This window comes from Nanorana parkeri, unplaced genomic scaffold, assembly GCF_000935625.1.
Source record: "Nanorana parkeri isolate BGI_ZX_2015 unplaced genomic scaffold, ASM93562v1 scaffold1271, whole genome shotgun sequence".
NCBI lineage: Eukaryota > Metazoa > Chordata > Amphibia > Anura > Dicroglossidae > Nanorana > Nanorana parkeri.
Genome location: NW_017307539.1, coordinates 261,342 through 283,491, shown reverse-complemented (window position 1 = coordinate 283,491; position 22,150 = coordinate 261,342). Strand labels below are relative to the sequence as shown.

General features: G+C 42.5%; 1 protein-coding gene across 1 annotated transcript in view; it reads right to left on the bottom strand.

The window, feature by feature from the left end:
• CLCC1 (chloride channel CLIC like 1) overlaps positions 1-22,150 on the bottom strand; it is a 55,689-nt gene that overhangs the window by 4,397 nt on the left and 29,142 nt on the right. The window contains exons 8-14 of the mRNA XM_018568988.1: positions 21,327-21,424; positions 14,600-14,746; positions 13,644-13,901; positions 11,506-11,841; positions 10,919-11,052; positions 9,379-9,580; positions 6,982-7,317 (exon numbers count right to left, since the gene is read on the bottom strand). Coding sequence (XP_018424490.1) covers positions 6,982-7,317; positions 9,379-9,580; positions 10,919-11,052; positions 11,506-11,841; positions 13,644-13,901; positions 14,600-14,746; positions 21,327-21,424 — 1,511 coding nt within the window. The remainder of the gene's footprint in view (positions 1-6,981; positions 7,318-9,378; positions 9,581-10,918; positions 11,053-11,505; positions 11,842-13,643; positions 13,902-14,599; positions 14,747-21,326; positions 21,425-22,150) is intronic.

The window sequence follows — 22,150 nt, the reverse complement described above, 5'->3', positions numbered from 1 at the left end:
GTGGGGGAGGTCTGGGAAGTGGAGATTTCATTGCGAATTGCATCAATCTTGTCTCTGAAGTGAGTGGCAATTTCCTGGGCTGTCAGTGAGTTGGTTGGAGGAGGCGGTGGGGGACGAAGTAGGGAGTGAGTGTGATGAAATAGGTCTGTTTGGCTGTGTGGAGGCAGGTACTATAATTTTGGAGGGCAGATTTATATTGGGTGAAATCTTGCAGGGATTTGGATTTGCGCCATTGTCGCTCAAGTGCACGACTATGTCTTCTGAGTTTTCTAGTGCCATCTGTCAGCCAAGGCTGTAGAGGACGGGGCCTGATTTTATGAGAGGTGAAAGGGGCAAGTGTGTCCATACAGGATGAGAGTGAGTTATTGTAGAGAGAAGTGGCAAGGTCAGGGCAGGGCAGGGTTTTGACTTTGTCATAAAGGTAGTCTGTAGCAGAGTAAAGAAGAGAGGGGTTGAAGTGGCGAAGGTTCCTCCGGGTGGCGTTTCGCTGGTTGGAATGTTGGGGGGCAGATGAGAGGGAGAGTGTGAATCTGACAAGGTTGTGATCAGAGAGTGGAAAAGGGGTGTTGGTGAGATTGCAGGGAGTGCAGAGGTATGAGAATGTGAGATCAAGGGTGTTGCCATCAGAGTGAGTAGAAGAGTTAGTCCATTGTGTTAGGCCAAAGGATGAAGTTAGGTTGAGTAGCTCAGAGGTTGTGGTGAACCTAATATTGACAGGGACATTGAAGTCACCGAGAATGACAGTGGGTGTATCATCTACCTCTAATACCGCCTATTTTGTACGGAACACATCTTCAAGGGAATATTGCTGTGCAAAGTGTTTTCGAGGGACTTATACTTTTTCTGGATGTTGCCAGTCTGCATAAAGTACTTAATTCACTAGACAGTGTATCAGGAAGGTCTTAGTGGGTTTCTTTTTCTTAAGGGAACCTATACTGTTGACCCTGGAATGATCCTGCATAGGTGGTTCAATGGCCTTCCAGGTCCCAGTTGTCCCTGGCAATGCTGTCTGCCATGCTGCAGCTGGTGTTGGATACTGTCTGTGCCTCCACATGGGTCCTTTAAGTGAAAATGGCTGCCACATGCCCCACAGCTCCCTGACTGTGCTCAATCATGTATGGGGGGTACCAAGGTGCCTGCCACACCTATCTCTGTATAGGTGTGGTGGCTGGGAACAGTAAAACAACTGCCCATGCACACACTTGACCAGCATAAATTTAAGGCAAAGGCTCCCCTTTTTATTCAAAAAGAGCCAGTGGTGGGAGTGTGAGGGGGTAGACAGAGGGCAGAATCTGTTGAAAACACCTGCAGGGGAGAAACTGATTGTTTACAGGGCCAGCTGCAGCCAGGACCCAGCAGACCAGGGTTACCAGAGGGAAAGGGGGGGATAAGGACTGAGACTCATCCACCGAGCTGCAACAGATCTCTGAATGAGGGAAGGTGGGACCACTCTGAACCTCGACTTCACTCAATATGGTCAAGCTTACCCCCAAGGAGTCTTCAGGTATGGGGCCACATCGGTGCGGATACACCACTGCCCTGGACCTGCGGTTAACCCAGTTCGCGGCACTGTGTAATGTAGCTGCAGGCACTGGATTCTGCATTAGGCACCCACCCAGGCAGACTGGCCCAACATCTTCAGGACTGTGGGGTCTAGTATGCGGCCAGAGATGAAAGAAAAAACAAAAACTTGGACTGAAGATATGCAGTAACAAGCTACAGTAACTACACGTCCCCCTCCATAGAAAGGAGACATCCATCGCCAAAGGACAAGGAGTAGGAGGGGTTATATGAGGGATCACAAAGCTCTAGCCAGTATCCAATCACCAAATGAATCTGCCTATGTCCTGTACAGTAAGTTCAATAAACTTTTAGACTTTTAGAAAGCCAGTTTTGCATAGGATTTTAAGGGAGCATTATCAATAATGCTGGGAGGTGCAGTCAAGGTAGCAGCAGACACGTACAATGCCTGTTCTAAAGTGGCAGTGTTACTTCACTTCATGAACATGGATTATAGGTTGACATTCATTATGTTTAAGTGCCTGTTCACACGACGTCCGTTTTGTGTGCTGACCTGATCCGTACGCTCCTGCACTCAAAATGCATCCCAATGTATCCCTATGTGTTTTATGGGCTACAGTTCTCACGTGCGCAGTCCGTTCAGCTTACGACAGAAAAATACTGCATGTCACATTTTGTACGGTCAGGAAACGCAAACGCGTCAAGAACGCACTGCACTGCAGCTAACATACTAACAGCCCCACTCCAGCAAAAGTTGGAACTCGTTTACTGGAACGCATCAAAAACGTGGCCAAAACGCACTGCATCAGTAGTACCGCATCTGCAGATCCGGACATGATCAGGACCTGAAACTCATGTGAACAGGCCCTAAAACATTACAAGTCATAGAAAATTGAGGGTAAAAGCAGATAGACATGGTATAGGGTCTGACATGCATATTCATATTGAGGGAAACATAATAAAAATGTATCCTACCTTCTCTGTGTCATCAATAATGTCAGCACTATTTAAAGGCGAAATATAGTATCTCTAAGTTATGTAGAAGAAGAGTCAGCTAACCTATTAGAAACAATATTGGCCCTATGTGGCAGATATAGTTAGAGAGTTCCAGTACTCAAACATCTCTGGGACTTTTAGTACTGCAGATCATATACGATGATAAAATCGGCAAGGCAGAAATTTGGCCCTTGATAGTATTTCAAGTATATTTCCACTTTCACAGCCAAATTGGGTTAACACACATTTTATATGTTCCCGTTTACATGGCATAAGCTAAAACAATTAAAAAGAATTTGCAGTTTTAATTGCTTTAATGCTTTTACTTAGGTTTATGCGTTAAGAAGCCAAGAAACCCCAACCTGTTAATTGCTTCTCCTTCTTTGTAATGTTAGGATGGGCTGTGACGGGTTTGTTAACCCTGTCTGTACAAAAATATGACGTTTTTTCCCCCCAATTATGTTGTTGTTTTTTTTTATGGGACAAAAGAAAAAAGAAGAAAAAAACTAAAAAAGTTTAAATATTAATTGTAAAGAAAAGAGAAACAAAAAAACCATCAGAAAAATAATAGCGAAGGGGAAAAAAAAGAGAGGAATGAGTTAATTGGGGCTGATTATAGCTAACTAAAAGGTTAAAAAGGGACTGATTAGCTATGCATTTTTTTAAAATCCTTTTTTTCTTGTACGTCTGCTTTCAATAATGTCACACCTTTGATCTAGATATCATTGAAATGGAAGGTAACTGTAAAATTGTCATGTATTTACACAATGACACTTGCAGTTGGATTGTTTTCTGCCTGGACAGAATGGGCACCCTGACTAATCTGCGGCTAGGCAACAAACTGCGATGTACTGTGTGTTCAGACTTTCTATCAGAACCAGTATTCACTTATTCAGCAATTTGAAACGGTAGCTATTCTATTGGATCCGACTACACGGGCCAGCCTTCACCCCCCACATGCATCAATGAGCCTTGGCTGCCCATGACTCTGTCACCAGTTGACCAATTTTCCTTCCATAGACCACTTTTCGTAGGTCCTAACCATTGCAGACCGGGGAACATCCCACAAGAGCTGCAGTTTTTTCTGACCCAGTCGCCTAGCCATCACAATTTGGCCCTTGTCAAAGTCGCTTAAATCCTTACGCTTGCCCATTTTTTCAGCTTCCAACACATCAACTTCAGGGACAAAATGTTCACTTGCCGCCTAACATATCCCACCCACTTTCAGGTCACACTTTCAATGTAACAAGAAAATCAATGTAATTCACTTCACCTGTCAGTGGTGATGATGTTATGGTTGATTGATGTATGTAATGTTTATATTCCTTTACTGTTTGATGAAAAACCTTTGCAGTAAGGGCCCATTCACACCAGTATATACCGCAAAACACACCTACCGTGTGTTAACATTGCAGGAGTTGCGTTGCCATTCATTTGAATGGCACCCCAAATGCACCTCCCGCCTGCAGTAGGATCAATTGCACCGCATTGCGCACTACCAGAATACCAAAGTAATGCATGCATTTTAAACGGGGGGTGTTTGGGGTGCCATTAAAATGAATGGCAACACAACGCACCCTCTCCGCACTGTTAACACACAGCAGGTGTGTTGTTGCAGTACAGTGCGTTAAAAGCAAGCAACTGTGCAATTAACACATCACACTGGTGTTAATGGGCCCTTAAAGGAGAACTATGGGGCAAAATTTTTTTTTTCCATAGGTCTCCTCAGAGTCACTGTAGGACATATACTGTGTCCTCTATATGCCCGCTATATGCTGAGGGCCACAGCCGGAACGGATCCCGACAATACTGTCGAGATCCACCCAGCTGGCTGGATTGATGGGATCTGTAGTCCTCTATAGCCGGTTGCCATTCTCTATTGCTGTATAACCATTAATTATACAGCAGAGGAGAATGGCAACCAGCTATAGAGAACTACAGATCCTATCAATCCATGACTAAACAGCAATTATACAGTGATGCGTGCAGGGACTCACCAGGGCTGTGTGCAGGGTCCCACCAGGGCTGCCTGCAGGGTCTCACCAGGGCTCTGTAGGTGGGTGCCAGGCTGAACGAGTGGGATCTGGGCTCCAGGGCTGTACAGGCAGGTGTAACTTACCATTGTACTTGACTGGTAGGGTCACTATAGTAAAATAATTTTACTCTCCAAGTTTCTATAAAGTTTATTCAATTCCCCTACCCAAGGGGGAATTTTGTGAGATAAATGCAACAAGAGTGTCCCTAATTTCACAACTGCCAACCATGTAGAGTATATTGGCATTACCTAATATAACATTTTGATTTCCCAGTCAAATTTGTTTCTTGGAATACATCACAGGACACAGTGAGTTAATTCTGTAATTGATAGTTCATGCAGCTACCTTCAGGAGATTGGACACTGACAAACCAATGCTGATAGGACAGACCTGTATAACCCCTCCCACACAATTTTGTAAAACACAGTACAAGAGTGGATCAAAGAAAACAGAAGGGGGTCCTGTTATGTATTTCAAGAAATTGAATTTATAAGTAAGACAAAAAGTCTGTTTTCTTGATCGTACATCACAGGACACAGGGAGTTATTTCTGGAATTGGATGGGGCGTTCAAAAGCAATCCAACAGAAAGGTTGGCAACACAGAAAACAACAGCTAACAGGTTTGAAAAAAAACAACAACAAATACCAAAAGGGAACTATAAGCGAAGGGGGCCACAAGTCAGAGAACCATCTGAAGAACAATGTGGCTGATGCTAGCATCTGCAGAGGCCTGGACATCCACCTAATAAAACTCTGCAAACGTGTGAATAGGGAACCAGGAGGCAGCCATACAGATTTGGGAGACCAATGTCTGATGATGGAAGGCCCCAGAATCTTACTACAAACTGGATGGACACTTATGGTGAATGAAAGATGCAGATGATGATCTAAATCTCAGGTATTCATGGGCTTTTTATAGCTATACCCACATGGCTGCTTAAAACCAGATAAGTTTAATAATTACTGACCACGTATGCTTTACTATGTCACCATCAGGGTAGGCGACTACTTTACAAACAATTCAAAGTCCAATTTATCCCATAAACACTCCTGACCGGAGGAAAACCCAATATACAGGGCGGGTGCCGCAGCGACAGCAAATGCCTCTGCAGATAGCGTGAAACCAGCGAAAAGTCACTCGCACTCCAGCGTAATATCCTGTCAATCTCTTTATTGACTAAAATAGTATAACATCTCCATGCAACGTTTAGGAACCCAAAGGTCCCTTCATCAGGCAAACAGAACATTTCTGAGATTACATGGGAGTATTTTTGCTATTGTCTGCTATGATAAGACTGGGGATGATTCTGGTTGTGTGTGCCTGGACGCCCACCTGGTTGATTTGTTGCATCGCTCCTCCCACCTGTGTGATGATATAATTTCATTTTCTATCAATGTGTTTTTGAGCCATGATGTAGGAGAAATTTGTGAACCTCAACGTATGAATATATACTAATATGGCTGAAATTCAGCGTATCAATGTCATCAATAGGGCTGCAGCGAACAATTATTTTCATAATCGATTAGTTGTACGATTATTTTTCAATTAATTGATTGGTTGTATTAAAAAAATCTCTCTTCGCCCAACTAATCAATAATGATAATTGTTGCCAACTATTATCATTATCGATTAGTTGTTGCAGCCCTAGTTATCAATGTTTACTTTTTAAGAGTTACTCATAATGCTTGTCTTTACATTATAGTGTATGCCCATAATCTCCTGAAGAAGTGGTGGTACCGCGAAAAAATATCTATAATTATCATGGTTACATACTAACGATTGGCATTTAAATTACTTTGTTAACTATCTATTGTATACCAATATGCATCCGTGGTACTAAGATCTTTTTCTAGGGAGAAGGAACACTTTCAACAGGGCTTTGCCCAAGACTATGCCCAGGCACTCTAAGTGATGGAAGACATCCACCACGTAAAGAAGCCAGCAAAAACCTGAGGCAGGCTGCCAGTGAGAGGGGTGGTACAGGACTGTCCTTACAGGTTTAAAATTGCCATTGTCCAATTATCTGAAGGAAGCTGCATAACCCATCTGTTCTAGATGTTGATGTTGTGTCCTTTGATGTACAATCAAGAAACATCTGCATTTTTACGCTTCCATTTGGAGTATATCTAATGGTAGCTGTTCCCTAACTTGAATAACACAACCACAGCAACTGAGGCAGCCCTAGCTACCCACCATGAAATGTTATTTAATATGACTTCTTACAGAGTGCTTCCTTAAAATGTCACTAAATATCTTTCAAATTTGCCTGCCAGCCGCACCCAAGGCAATTTCCCGACTTCATCCAATAACCTCTTGTGGCAAAATCCCACTCAATCTCACTTTTTATACATAAGTGTTTTTGTATTATATGTTTTTGTATTATAATGACACAATTCAATTACAGCCAGTAGAGATAGAGGCACTTACCAATGTCGCCACTGAGACTTGAGATGTCTGCACATCCGGTAACACATTTTCTTTAACTTCAGTATGACTGGAAGAGAAATCCCGGTGAATGGGCGATATTTTATCACGATGTTCACTGTCTTTTACAGATTCTTCCCACAAATCCTGGGATCCAAGAGGGCTGTCTTCCGGAAGTTTCTTCATTGGCTGTTGACTTAGGTGTCTCTGGTCTAAAGGGTCATCTATTTTCTGCTGTTGTCCAGAAGACTCATCCCTTATATGTGGGTCATAGGTTCTCTTTGCTGGAGCCACTTGATTTTTTTGTGGTTGGTGACTAGCCGAGACAGGCTCTATAAACTAAAGGTGAATTTAGCTTAACTTTTATATGAGGTTTGAAAAATACAGAAAACACAGTGATATTATATTTCAGTAAGACTGAAGACATCTGGTAAAATACAATGAGCCTTTAAAATAATAAAAATATAATTACAAATAATGTGTGCCCATTCATGGGTAGCTTAAAAGGAGAACTATGGGGTTAGGGCTTTTCCCCATAGTTCTCCTAAGGGTAACGGGAGGACACAAACTAGCGTCCTCCCATCACCCTAAGCTCAGTATACCGCGAGCTACAGCTCGCGGTATACTGAGACGCCGCAGCTGAAACGGATCCTGACAATTATGTCTGAATCCGCCCAGCTGCGTGAGTGATAGCTGGCTCTGCCTATCTAGAGGCAGAGCCAGCTGTACCTGCCCCTCCCCCGTCCGTTCCGCCAGTCAGCGCTGGAGGATCGGAGCGGGTAGGGGGGGATCCAGTCCCTCCCCTGTCACGGCTCTGGGCCGTGACAAGATCGAGAAGTGAGCGAACGCCGGTATGTGTTCGCTCACTTCGCGATCTACTGAGCCGACCTGTGACAGTTTCATTGTCACAGGTCGGCTAGAACTATGAGGATGAGTGAAAAGCACTCACCTCATGGTTCTCCTTTAAAGCATATCCAAACCCCAAAAAGGTAATGTATTTTAGCTTGCCAATCCTTAGATGTGGTGGCTGCATTAGTTTTCATTTTAGGCTTTTTTTTCTTTTACCTTCACCTGGTGATCCAGCCAGTAACACTTTCTGTCCTCTCTATGTAGGAGCAACATAGCTACCCTTGGACAGCAGCATTGTCAGTTTGTGGAGAGGGTAGTGCTAGATGGACTAGGACATTTAGATAGACTTGACTAACAACTTAAACACAAACTCCAGAAAACACTTTTAAGTAGTTAGAGTAATAGTTTTTTCTTCTTTGGGATAAATATTTTATATATATGATATAGTGATGTGTGCAGGGTCTCACCAGGGCTGCGTGCAGGGTCCCACCAGGGCTGCGTGCAGGGTCTCACCAGGGCTCTGTAGGTGGGTGCCAGGCTGAATGAGCGGGATCCGGGCTCCAGGGCTGTACAGGCAGGTGTGGGGCTGTCCTGTGCTGTGCCAATGACGGGAAGTAGGAGGAGGCAATGTATGGCCGAGCCTCCACTGTCAATGACAGCTGCCTGAGGCCCCCAGCAGGCTACCTGAGGCTCCCTGGAAGCCTTGGACCTCAGGCAGCCGAACTTGTTTAAAAATTTAAAGAGCCGGTATCAGCTCTAAGAATTGGTGCATTTTCAGGAGTACAAGTACTTGTGAAAATGCCCTGTATCAGCCCTGATACCGATACTAGTACATGTATTGGGACATCCCTACCAACAAGTTTAGGTATTTGGGAGTCGAGGACTAGATACCACTTTCAAACTATATCCCTAACAGCCTGAACCTGATTAGAGCATCATTTTATGATAAAATCTGTGAAGTAACTTACCATTGTACTTGATTGCTAGGGTCACTATACTAAAATAATTTTACTCTCCAAGTTTCTATAAACTTTATTCAATTCCCCCACCCAAGGGGAAATTTTGTGAGATAAATGCAACAAGAGTCTCCCTAATTTCATTACCTAATATAACATTTTGATTTCCCAGTCAAATTTGTTTCTTGGAATACATCACAGGACACAGTGAGTTAATTCTGTAATGGATAGTTTATGCCGATACCTTGAGGAGATTGGACACTGACAAATCAATGCTGATAGGACAGACCTGTATAACCCCTCCCACACACTTTTGTAGAACACAGTACAATAGTGGATCAAAGAAAACAGAAGGGGGTCCTGTGATGTATTTCAAGAAATGGAATTTACAAGTAAGACAAAAAGTCTGTTTTCTTGATCGTACATCACAGGACACAGGGAGTTATTTCTGGAATTGGATGGGGCATTCAAAAGCACTCCAACGGAAAGGTTGGAAACACAGAAAACAACAGCTAACAGGTTTGAAAAAAAACAACAACAAATACTAAATGTCTGATGATGGAAGGCCCCAGAATCTTAAAGGTCCAAGATTTACCAGAAAGGAGGAAACTTTACCCTTCAGCCCATAGGCCTGAGTGATAGTTTGCCAAAACCACTTGATAGTGGTAGTGATAGTGGAACAATAAGCCAGTTGCCCAATACAGGAAACCTCTGGAATGACAAAGAGGGAGCCAGACTTGGTCTTGGTGAAAGGAGTATTCTCTGGGGTCCAGATGTTGACGAATGAGGAAGTCCACCTGCCAATTTTTCACACTCAGGATGACCAAGACTCTTCCCTGGCCGTTCAAACTGGCATCTGTCACATGCACCTTTCAGACTATCAGGAGGAAGGATTTCCTCGACTTCAGCACTGGGTTGGAAATCCAGAATGCCAAGGAAAGCCTGGCCTTGCTGGGCAAGCAAATGTGAAGGTCCAGGAACAGAAGCTGCTTGTCCCATACAGCTTGTTGTAAAGGAGCTTGTACAAAAGCTCCTGCCTACCCTGATGGTGACATGGTAAAGCATATGTGGTCAGTAATTATTATTTTTTTGGGCGCATTGGACCTTTTGCCATACACACCAGCTGACTGCTCTCCCCTCTCCATTTTGGTCATACTACAAACTGGATGGACACTTATGGTGAATGAAAGATGCAGATGATGATCTAAATCTCAGGTATTTATGGGCTTTTTATAGCTATACCCACATGGCTGCTTAAAACCAGATAAGTTTAATAATTACTGACCACATATGCTTTACTATGTCACCATCAGGGTAGGCGACTACTTTACAAACAATTCAAAGTCCAATTTGTCCTATCACACTCCTGACCGGAGGAAAACCCAATATACAGGGTGGGTGCCGCAGCGACAGCAGATGCCTCTGCAGATAGCGTGAAACCAGCGAAAAGTCACTCGCACTCCAGCGTAATATCCTGTCAATCTCTTTATTGACTAAAATAGTATAACATCTCCATGCAACGTTTAGGAACCCAAAGGTCCCTTCATCAGGCAAACAGAACATTTCTGAGATTACATGGGAGTATTTTTGCTATTGTCTGCTATGATAAGACTGGGGATGATTCTGGTTGTGTGTGCCTGGACGCCCACCTGGTTGATTTGTTGCATCGCTCCTCCCACCTGTGTGATGATATAATTTCATTTTCTATCAATGTGTTTTTGAGCCATGATGTAGGAGAAATTTGTGAACCTCAACGTATGAATATATACTAATATGGCTGAAATTCAGCGTATCAATGTCATCAATAGGGCTGCAGTGAACAATTATTTTCATAATCGATTAGTTGTACGATTATTTTTCAATTAATTGATTGGTTGTATTAAAAAAATCTCTCTTCGCCCAACTAATCAATAATGATAATTGTTGCCAACTATTATCATTATCGATTAGTTGTTGCAGCCCTAGTTATCAATGTTTACTTTTTAAGAGTTACTCATAATGCTTGTCTTTACATTATAGTGTATGCCCATAATCTCCTGAAGAAGTGGTGGTACCGCGAAAAAATATCTATAATTATCATGGTTACATACTAACGATTGGCATTTAAATTACTTTGTTAACTATCTATTGTATACCAATATGCATCCGTGGTACTAAGATCTTTTTCTAGGAACACTTTCAACAGGGCTTTGCCCAAGACTAGGCCCAGGCACTCTAAGTGATGGAAGACATCCACCACGTAAAGAAGCCAGCAAAAACCTGAGGCAGGCTGCCAGTGAGAGGGGTGGTACAGGACTGTCCTTACAGGTTTAAAATTGCCATTGTCCAATTATCTGAAGGAAGCTGCATAACCCATCTGTTCTAGAATTAATGTTGTGTCCTTTGATGTACAATCAAGAAACATCTGTATTTTTACGCTTCCATTTGGAGTATATCTAATGGTAGCTGTTCCCTAACTTGAATATCACAAGCACAGCAACTGAGGCAGCCCTAGCTACCCTCCATGAAATGTTATTTATTATGACTTCTTACAGAGTGCTTCCTTAAAATGTCACTATATATATCTTTCAAATTTGCCTGCCAGCCGCATCCAAGTCAATTTCCTGACTTCATCCAATAATCTCTTGTGGCAAAATCCCACTCAATCTCACTTTTTATACATAAGTGTTTTTGTATTATATGACACAATTCAATTACAGCCAGTAGTGATAGAGGCACTTACCAATGTCGCCACTGAGACTTGAGATGTCTGCACATCCGGTAACACATTTTCTTTAACTTCAGTATGACTGGAAGAGAAATCCCGGTGAATGGGCGATATTTTATCACGATCTTCACTGTCTTTTACAGGATCTTCCCACAGATCCTGGGATCCAAGAGGGCTGTCTTCCGGAAGTTTCTTCATTGGCTGTTGAGTTAGGTGTCTCTGGTCTAAAGGGTCATCTATTTTCTGCTGTTGTCCAGAAGACTCATCCCTTATATGTGGGTCATAGGTTCTCTTTGCTGGAGCCACTTGCTTTTTTTGTGGTTGCTGACTAGCCGAGACAGGCTCTATAAACTAAAGGTGAATTTAGCTTAACTTTTATATGAGGTTTGCAAAGTACAGAAAATACAGTGATATTATATTTCAGTAAGGCTGGAGACATCTGGTAAAATACAATGAGCCTTTAAAATTATAAAAATATAATTAAAAATAATGTGTGCCCATTAATGGGTAGCTTAAAGGAGAACTATGGGGTTAGGGCTTTTCCCCATAGTTCTCCTAAGGGTAACGGGAGGACACAAACTAGCGTCCTCCCATCACCTTAAGCTCAGTATACCGCGAGCTACAGCCCGCTGTATACTGAGACGCCGCAGCTGAAACGGATCCTGACAATTATGTCTGAATCCGCCCAGCTGCCTGAGTGACAGCTGGCTCTGCCTATCTAGAGGGCAGAGCCGACCTGTGACAGTTTAATTGTCACAGGTCGGCTAGAACTATGAGGTGAGTGAAAAGCACTCACCTCATAGGTTCTCCTTTAAAGCATATCCAAACCCCAAAAATGTAATATATTTTAGCTTGCCAATCCTTAGATTTGGTGGCTGCATTAGTTTTCATTTTTAGGCTTTCTTTTCTTTTATCTTCACCTGGTGATCCAGCCAGTTACACTTTATGTCCTCTCTATGTAGGAGCAACATAGCTACCCTTGGACAGCAGCATTGTCAGTTTGTGGAGAGGGTAGTGCTAGATGGACTAGGACATTTAGATAGACTTGACTAACAACTTAAACACAAACTCCAGTTAACACTTTTAAGTAGTTAGAGTAATAGTTTTTTTCTTCTGTGGGATAAATATTTTACATAAATGAATAAAAGCTAACCATTGCAAGCAACCTGACAGTTTAAAATGGTTTGTCCTAACCTCTATCTGCCACTTTTGCTGTACAGCTTGGTCAGTTAAAAGAAGCTGAAAAATACCAGACTTACTGGCCAGATCACCAGGTGAAAACAAAAAGGAAAAAAAGCCTAAAAATGAAAACTAATGCAATCAACAAATCTTAGAATTGGTAAGTTGCAACATATTACATATTTGCTTTCGGGTTTAGATATGCTAGAAACCATCCATGAATGGGCACACATTATTGGTTTTTGGCTTTTGGAAGCTGTTCTTGGCAGAAGTAAAGGATAGAGAGGAGCAGCACTGGAACAGGATCAGGTACCAGGGTGTCAGAGACAAAGCAGAAATTAGATAATCATAAATTGGGGGTGGGGAGTGTTGCAGAGCTTGAGATAATCAAGATCTCAGAAAAGAGAGAGGGGACAGAGAGTAGCTGATGATAGAAGAGGGTAAGAAAGAAAATCTAGTGGGATATGACTGTGGAAGGGGCTTGTAGTGGCTTAGCAGATTCCATGAAATCTTAAACGTCAGGTGGAATTTAATAACTTGTTGTGAATTTATTTACACTATGGCAGCCAGGGGACTGGGGTGACAGTGCTCAGAGACAACATACCATGGAAAGGATAGCCCTTGTGGAGAACGGGGAGCACAGAAAAATAGACACAGGATCTGAAAGGCAGCAGCCACATGGCCCAAACACAGCAGGGGGAATCACAGTGAATGTAATGCTGAATGCTGCAGATGGAATTGTGGTGAAAGAATGAGGAAGTGCAGAGTGAACAGGTACAGACATGATAAGGGTTTAGTGAGGCCATCAGCTTTAAATATATATGAGGATATATGGATAGAATAAGATGACCATGTAGGATAGTCTAAAGGGATAGCAATTGATCTGGAGATTACCAGCATTGTTTTGATTACTATACGAGAAGCCCTGATCTACTCATCCAGTCTACCAAAAGAGAATAATTAACAATTTTTACCTGTTGCCGGCTATTATCAATATAATCCACTGGGTGCAGAACTTCTGGTCTACGATTTAAAGCATCTCTGTAGCCCTCAACATTCCGTGGTTGGATTGGCCGTGGATTATTGTAGAAGCGATCATCCCCACCTTCAATAAACCGATCATAGCCTTCTCTTTGTGGATTTGGAGGGGGCAGTCTTTCTCTTTCTTCGTCACGATGTCTCCGCAACACATTTATACGATGAGCAGTTGTACCAAACCCGTAACAAAATACCTGTTAATATGATTGTTCATTTTATGGATAGTAAACAAACTATGTCTTTAAAAGGCAATGAATTTAAAACTTTAAAATCTGTCTCAAATAAAAAGTAGAATGTTTAAGTATAAAGTTCACTTGTACTGCCCAAAAGAATACATCACAACGTGCCTATTACTTTTAGCAGCCAGAAAAGCCTTTTCTGGGCCCCTTTCTTTTCTTTTACAGCTGCCCGAGTGTTCCCTGACTGTTTTGGCTGATAAAAGGGAACATATCTGTGTTGACTGCCCTTAAGTAGGAATTTCACTTTTAAAACCTTAAAATGAAGTACAGTTTCAGTCTGTTTGGTTTCTTTTCTATAAACAAATACTGTATACTTTTACTTCACTTCTGAATCATTGGATGTTCTTCCACTGTTTGTTGTGCCATAGGAAATGTAGCTCTTACTTCTGCACAGACTCCTGAGTGCTCCACCACAATGGCATTTTGGAACCGCATTGTGGCTCCAGTTAAGCTTCCAAATTGTATGACTATGTTGTTGCTACGGGCCTAGCCCTCGATTTCAGGTCAGGTACCGAAAAACCAATCTAGGTCTACTGTAAGCCCTCTCAAAAGGGGATCCCTCAACTGAAAGATGGCCAATACCATCAGAACCCTCTGCAGAATAAAGGAAGGGGTGAGTATTACCCTTATGAGGAGAAAATCACCATACTTACCAGTAAAAGGAGTGCTATAATTATTAGCACTAATGGCTGATAGATCAAGGGCATCTCTGCTAACAAGGCATGAAAGAACTCTCCGATGCCTTTCCCAATATGCTTTAAGGGTTCTGTTATGAAGTTTGTAAAAGTGACAGCAAAAGCCTGTAGACATAAAAAAGATAGAAAAAAAGATTAAATAAACCCAATATACTTTAAAGCCTTGGTTCTCAACTGGTGGGTCATGACCCAAAAGTGGGTTGCGACCCTGTGTTCTTTGGGTCGCCACATGCCTTCCACTTTTCTAGGTGAGAGGCTCCTCAGCCTCCCCCTAGCGTAGCACTGTCAGCTCTCGCACCAAGCAGCCATTCAAAATATGCTGCCCGAGTGTCAGCTTGAGGTGGGGTGGGCTAGGGCTGTGGCCGCGAGCGGGCTCCATCCATATGTGCATTGCTTACAGCTCTTTCGTGTGTCCTGTAGAAGTGCCTGGACCGGAGTAAAATGACATTCTGGCTCCTGGCACCTCTACAGGGTGTGCAAGGAAGCTGTACGAGTGGATACGCATATGGATGGAGCTCCATCACAACACAGGCTGAGGACCCACTCCAGTTCTCGGGAGGATTAAAAAACAAAAAGACAAAAGAATATGTATTTTTTTGGGAGTGTGTATGTGTGTGTGAGAATGTCTGTGAGTGTGTGAGATTGTGTCTGTTGCTGTGTGTTTCTGTCAGTGTTTTTGAGGGCCCTTTCACACTAGTACAGTGCATTAATCCCACAGTCCAATGCAATTAACGCACTGTACCACGCAATCGCACTTACCGCACGTTCTGGTGTGGGAGGTGCATTGAATTGCCATTCATTTAAATGACACCCCAAACGCATCTCCCACGCACAGTTCTAGCCATCGTAATCGCAACGCACAGTGCAGCAATGCCATGCGTTCCACTGCAGTGCAACTTGGGTCACCACTTAATGACCAATGACAAATATGGGTCCTGAGGTTACACAGGTTGAGAAGCACTGCTTTAAAGTGTTAAATACACACCAAGAGGAGCTTACGTTGGCTGGCATGGGTAATATCTATCCTACATCAAGGCTTCCCAACCTGTGTGGCTTGTTACTGCTTTTGATGAAATACATGGGCCATGGACAAAAGTGAGGGAGTTGTATTTTAGTACTATTGTGATGCAGCATGCCATGACTTTTTCTAGATACAGGCTTCTGGTCAGTTGGAGGGTAATGAATACTCTGGGTCTTAATAATTTCGCAGTAACTTTGTCATTACAAAAGGAGCTGCTAACAGGTGCTATGCTACATGGACCTGGACCTCGGCTGCCAAACTGACAGTTGATTTCAGCATTTGTATCAGTGAGTAAGACTTTACGATGTACAAGATATATCAGAAGTCTTTAAAAAGACCCTGTCACCCATCACCAACTCTGGGATTTTTACAAAAAACTACTCTTTCAGTGCACCCCTTCAGCACTGCAAGTGTTACATGTTCATTAAGTCTAGAGATAGAGAAATAAGATGTAATACTTACCCTATTCCTCACTCCAGCAGGCTTCCTCCATGCTGTGCAACCAGTCTCCCTGAAGCCTCTTTACTAAAGCTCACCACACCCCTTACAATCTGATTGTACAATTTCCTTTAGATCTACCAACAATTATGTAGTGCAGGGGCTTGCCTGATTGAATGCAGATTGATTGTATAGACTAGATAGGTGCTTATATTAAATAGTTTTGGTAGATCTAAAGTTGATTGTACAAAGATTGTATGGTCAGATTGTAACGTGTGTGGTGAGCATTAGGTGCTCTGACCAATGGGCTGATGTCATCAAGTACAACACAGAATCAATAATCCTGCATTGTGCAGGAGGAGGGCCCGCCCACAACAAAGAGCATCGGAGAGAAGAGGAAATTGCCAAAACCTGCTGGAGTGAGCAATTAAGTATTGCACCCTCATAATATTGGGGGGGAGGGTTGGGAGGTGGAGTTTAGCTTTAACCCTTTCCCTGTCGACATAAGGCGTTCAGCAAAGCAAAAAAGTTCCCAGTTGGCCAGCACAGTATGCCTTACGTCAGCTGCATTCACCCTTCTGCTATAAGCTCTGAGGCTGAGAAGCCGCTGATGACAGCTATCCATTGTAAATAAGCCTGGCAGCTAAAGGATTAAAAAGTGCAGGTAAAAGCACAGAAAAATCAAGTATTTTAAATACCTACTTGCAGTGTTTTCCCTTATGGTAATATTTTATTTACTTGCAATGTGCTTGTGAACTTGCTAGAAAATAATATTACTCCAGGAAGAGAGAATTCCCTAGCACAGCCCCCTTCCTCCTTGCATGTCATAACCTTCTCCTCTACTGGGAGTGCCTTGCTCAACCACCACTCCCCTTCACCTCCCCACATAAGCTTTTACGTAGCTGCCGGATAAGGAGTAAATCAGAATACTATGAAGTGTCACTTGAGGGAATGCTCCGAACTGGCTGGGCATGCGGGCATCAAATCCAAGATGGTGACATCCAGCAGCAGCCTCAGGGCCTTTGGACATCTAAACAAGGGAGGCTATTACAGGTAAATAAATACAATATGTTTCATAAAATGCACCTCTAATCAAATAGGAATTATTTTGTTGAAAAGAATAGTCTGGAGACAGGGTCCCTTTAACTAGTTAAACAGGACTGTTTTGTTCAATATGTATGCATACGGCAAATGATAGTCTGCATATTGGGATTTTTTTTGCAAAAAAATGTTTACTACAAGCTTTAGAATTATATAGTGTTCCGGGAAAGGCAACATTCTTCTCTCATCATAACCGAATATAAATTTTAAACCTTTAGCTGCCAAGCCCTCCGGAACATTTTGCAACTCAGCTGGCCACGCCATCTTTGCTAGCATTAGTATAAGAGCCTCCAAACCATATATTTTCTGAAAGCACAGGCCCGGTAGAATAAAAAGATGGTGCTACTAAATTTGTAGGCCCTGCGATAATTGCACAAATGTAAATGTAATATTAATAGTAATATTAAACCAATAAAAATACACAATTCAATTGATAAAGCACACTAGAATCAGTATCAGCGCACAAAAAATATATTTTCTGACTAAATCTAAAAGATAAAACTGTATTGAGTTAATAAATAACAAATATTTGCAAATTTGACATTTGGCCTTTTTGCGAAAAGGTCAAAAAATGAAGGTACGCAAAACTGTAAATAAGCGACTTATGTTAAAAATAGCTTTGAGGCTGTGTTGATGTTTGTGTTGTGATAAAATGATACAGGCGTATATTGAATTGCAACACAAGGTATCACAATGCATGGCAATGCGTCACAAAGCTTTGCCATGCGCTGCCACAGTTAATACCGCAACGCAACGCAGCGCATGTGCATGGCGTATACCACAATATGGTGCACATGTATGTTGTGTGAGGGGGGAGGTTGTGCTTTTTTTTTTACACATTTATTTATTTTTTCATATTTTTATTTAGATTTTTAAAATAATGTAACATAAAAATTGAGGAAACAAGAGTCCTCAAATTTCTTTTTCTGCAGCCTCAGCACTCAATTAATGGAAAGCACATAAGCTTTGGCCCGACTGAGCCGACGTGAAAGCCTAAGCTGGCTCCGGCCATTTGCAGAGACAGATCAGTGTCCCTGGTTACCAGGTATGCTGATCTGTCATTGCACTGAGAACTCGGCGGAGCCGCCGTGATATCAGTGTGTAATGACAGATCGGCGCCCCTGGTCACGGCTGGCTCCGGCCACTTGCATACAGAGACAGATCAGTGTCCCTGGTTACCAGGTATGCTGATCTGTCATTGCACTGAGAACTCGGCGGAGCCGCCGTGATATCAGTGTGTAATGACAGTGTAATGTCCAATAGAAAACAGTTCTGCGGAGCTAGCCGTCACTGCTAGCTCCACCCAATAATTTTATCCTTTTTTTTCTCCTTTTTCTATTCTGCTCTGGGGTTACATAGGTTGAAAACCACTGCACTAAAATAATCTGAGTGTGATTCTGTGCAAAAGGAACTGCTTTGAAGGTGGCCATCATCAGACCCAAAACACACAAACTGGTGGGAAAATGACAACCATCTGCGAGACAGCAAAAGACAGATATTAGAATGAAGCTTCCAAAGCGTCTCTGGCGGAAGAAACAGGACTTGAGTCCAGCACTAATCCCAGGTACTCCATGTGAAAGGAAGAACTCAAGGATGGATGATTTATTCAGGTTCAGTGCCCAACCCAAATCCTGGTGCTCACGCTGGACAGATTAGTCTCCAGTTGGGAAAATGATTACGCCCACAAGAGTAGATCATTCAAATAGCCCATGACAAAGATTCTAGGAAACCATAATAGGGCCAGCACAGAAACCAATGCCAGTATCAAACAGCAGTTCGACACACTGTTAGAGTTCTTCCCCCACAGCAAACCCAAAAAACCTATAGTGACTTCAGGAAATGGGCACACGGAGGAGTATGCATCCCTGATGTCGATAGTTGCCAGGAGATCACCCTGATGTAAGGAAGCCACAACTGATCGGATGAATTCCATCCTGAATTTGCTGACCTTCACATACATGTTGAGAGACTTGAGGTCTAGAATGGGGCAAATTCTATCCTTGGGAACTATTGAGAGATTTGAATAAAATCCCCTGAATTTTTTCAGAGGGGATGGATGGGAACAAACACCCCCTGCTGTAACCGATCAGCAATTGCCCTGTGTAGTTCTAGAAGCTGCTGATGGGACAGATGCAGGTTGGAAGCGAAAAAATGGTCTGGAGGAGAAATCTTGTATCCCAAATCCAATTATCTTGCGGACCAATTTGTCCGAAATGTATGAAAACTAAGGATAGGTGAATTCCAAAAGACACCCCCCGCTCTTCTCAAAGTAAACCTTCATGCAGAGGAAGGTTTCTCAGCAGATTTGTGCTGCCATGGGCACTTAGACTCAAATGATATTGAGAGCTTCAAGAGCTTGCCCCTTTTGTCAGAAGAGGTTTGGAAATGAAAAAGGCATTTGTGAGCCCCAAGAAAAAGAAGCAGGCTTAAAGCGTGATTCCTTGGGCTTTTTAGCATGTGGTAAGTGCTCGTACACCTGATGAAGTCTATAATAATCCCCTCCAAGGTTTCTTCAAATAGATGATTCTCTTGAAAGGGGAGCTTTGTAAGGGCTTTCTTAGAAGCCTTATCTGCTGACCAGCTCTTAAGCCACAAAGGCCTCCAAATAAACACCACCAACCCAGACAGTTTGGATACTAAAAGGTCCAGCATCTGGGGAAGCATTACAAAGATATTTAAAGCCCTGCACAAGTTGATCTGCAAGTTTCACGTACTGTAAGCAGGGGAGACATTCTCACTGGTAAGGCCAGCATGCAGGAACTTGGCCCACTTATCTGCCACCTTCGTCTGGGTATTCTGACAGGGGCCGGTGTCCACTATCAGAATACAATGCAAAACAGCAGGGGATTCCTCCATCCACGCTCGAAGTGTTGCTGGAAGAATCTGTTATATTTATTTTCTCCGTTCAGCTTGCATGTTGAACGAAGGAAATATAACCATGTATACCTGATTTTAGTGAGGAAGTCTTCTTTAAAAGGGGTAAGGAATCATGAACTCCTTGGGGACCATGAAGGAGATAGTCAGCCCCTGCCACTCCTTGTATAGAAAGTCTTCATAAAAGGAATGTTACAGGAAAACCTTACTAGAATGACTTGTGGGTACAAAAAGGTAAGGGGGCTCCTCAGAAGTACTAGGCGCATCCTCAATTTTAAGGGTTTCATTTACGGACATAAAGACTGAAACCAGTTATTTTTCCAAAAGGATGGCCGATGTTGAGACCTCTTCACCACTACTGGACAGGGTAGGTTGAGGATCCAAGGTGACAGGAGTGTATACGAATACAGGAACATCCTCCTCAATGCCGGACATGGGGTAGGGGAAGGGCATTTCTTAGCAGAAGCATGGGACAGAGTCCGCTCAACATGTGAAACATAGCCATCTATACATTAGGAAAAAACTTTAAAAGGACAGAGCAATGCCTTTATTCTCAGAAGCATCTGCTATAGAACCAAAAAAAGGGGCAGGCGTGAGGTGCGCAGGAATTACACATGGCAGGTCAGAGTGAACTCATACAGGAAATTCCGCATTCCTTACAAACTAAGGGGGATCCCTTACCTAAAAGGTTCAGCTGAGGGAAAACCAGCAGACCGCCTAGTCATGTCAGCCACAGCCGTAGCGAAGACACACCCACCCAGTGCTTACCGCAGAGCCATGTAACTATAGTCCCAGGGTGCACCCTGCCAGTAGAGGGAACTTCTTACAGGCTGTGTGTGGTACAGAGTCATTGCAGCCAAACCTGTCATGATTAGGAACTGCATGCATTCGATGGCAGGTCTGAGGAGGACTACAAGGATTAACATACATCCAGCTGGTCACCCAGTCTGCTGTTGATTGAAGAATTCACAAATGATTCAAAGAAAAAAAATCATCAAGGAAAAAAAAGAAAAAGAAATGGGAAAAATAATACACACATGGATTGTTATATGCTAACTGTCTTTTGTGTTTGTACCTAGCATCCTACTCCTGCAGGTGGCACTGACTTTAGAGTCCAGGAGAACTTGTGTGAAACTTCCATTTATTAGATAATATATTTAATAACTATGTTTAACAGCATAAATATGAATATCTAGTCTGAAATTACGAATACGGTACTGACTAAAATGAAAGAAAGTGAAAATGGCTTACTTTGGTTGGTGGGACCAGAAGTATTGGGTTTACCATTAAAGCTTTAAAATACTCCTCACATGGATCATTCTGAAAAGATGTTGAACTTCTCCACCACTCTACAAAAAGATCAAAATAAATGTAAAATACAAATAACAGAAAAATACAGACGTGCAAATATGTTGAAGGGTAATTCTGCTAACAATTTCTAGCTATTAGTAGAGTATCATGGAATAAGCCCATTTGTGAAAGCCACCATAGACCTTAAATGTGCAGCCATAATCTTAGCACTTTTTTAGGTATCCAAGAAGCCCATTCACCCTGTGCAACCATTTATATTTGGCCTTTTGAGAAAAGTAAAGTAGACTTGCTGCTGCAACTCTGGCACAGGCTTATCAAACAACTGAACTGGACAAGGACAAACGATTGTAATTGGACAAGGTTTTCCAACCTGTCCGATTACTTCTACCCCAAACAAGCCTCTGCTGGTGATACCAGCAAGTGTTCAATAGACATTAGATTGTTTCACCTGGATCAGGAGACTTGCAACTAGCAACCATTACTAGATGTTTGCTTGCATCTGCACTGAAAAGAAAAACATATATGTATACCCAAAAGGGGAAGACTAGCATTAAGCAAGGTAATTGAATCAATACAATTTTTATTTTTTACATGAGAAACTGATGGGGCGCCTGCTGAGTCCATAGGCATAAGTTTGTGGTCTTTTCAAGCTGAAAACCATTGGCATGGATAACAATTATCTCATGTATATAAACAACTTAAACTAGCAGTTTGGATAAAATAGGAAATTTAAATTGCTTCAGGTACATAACGTTGTGTTCATA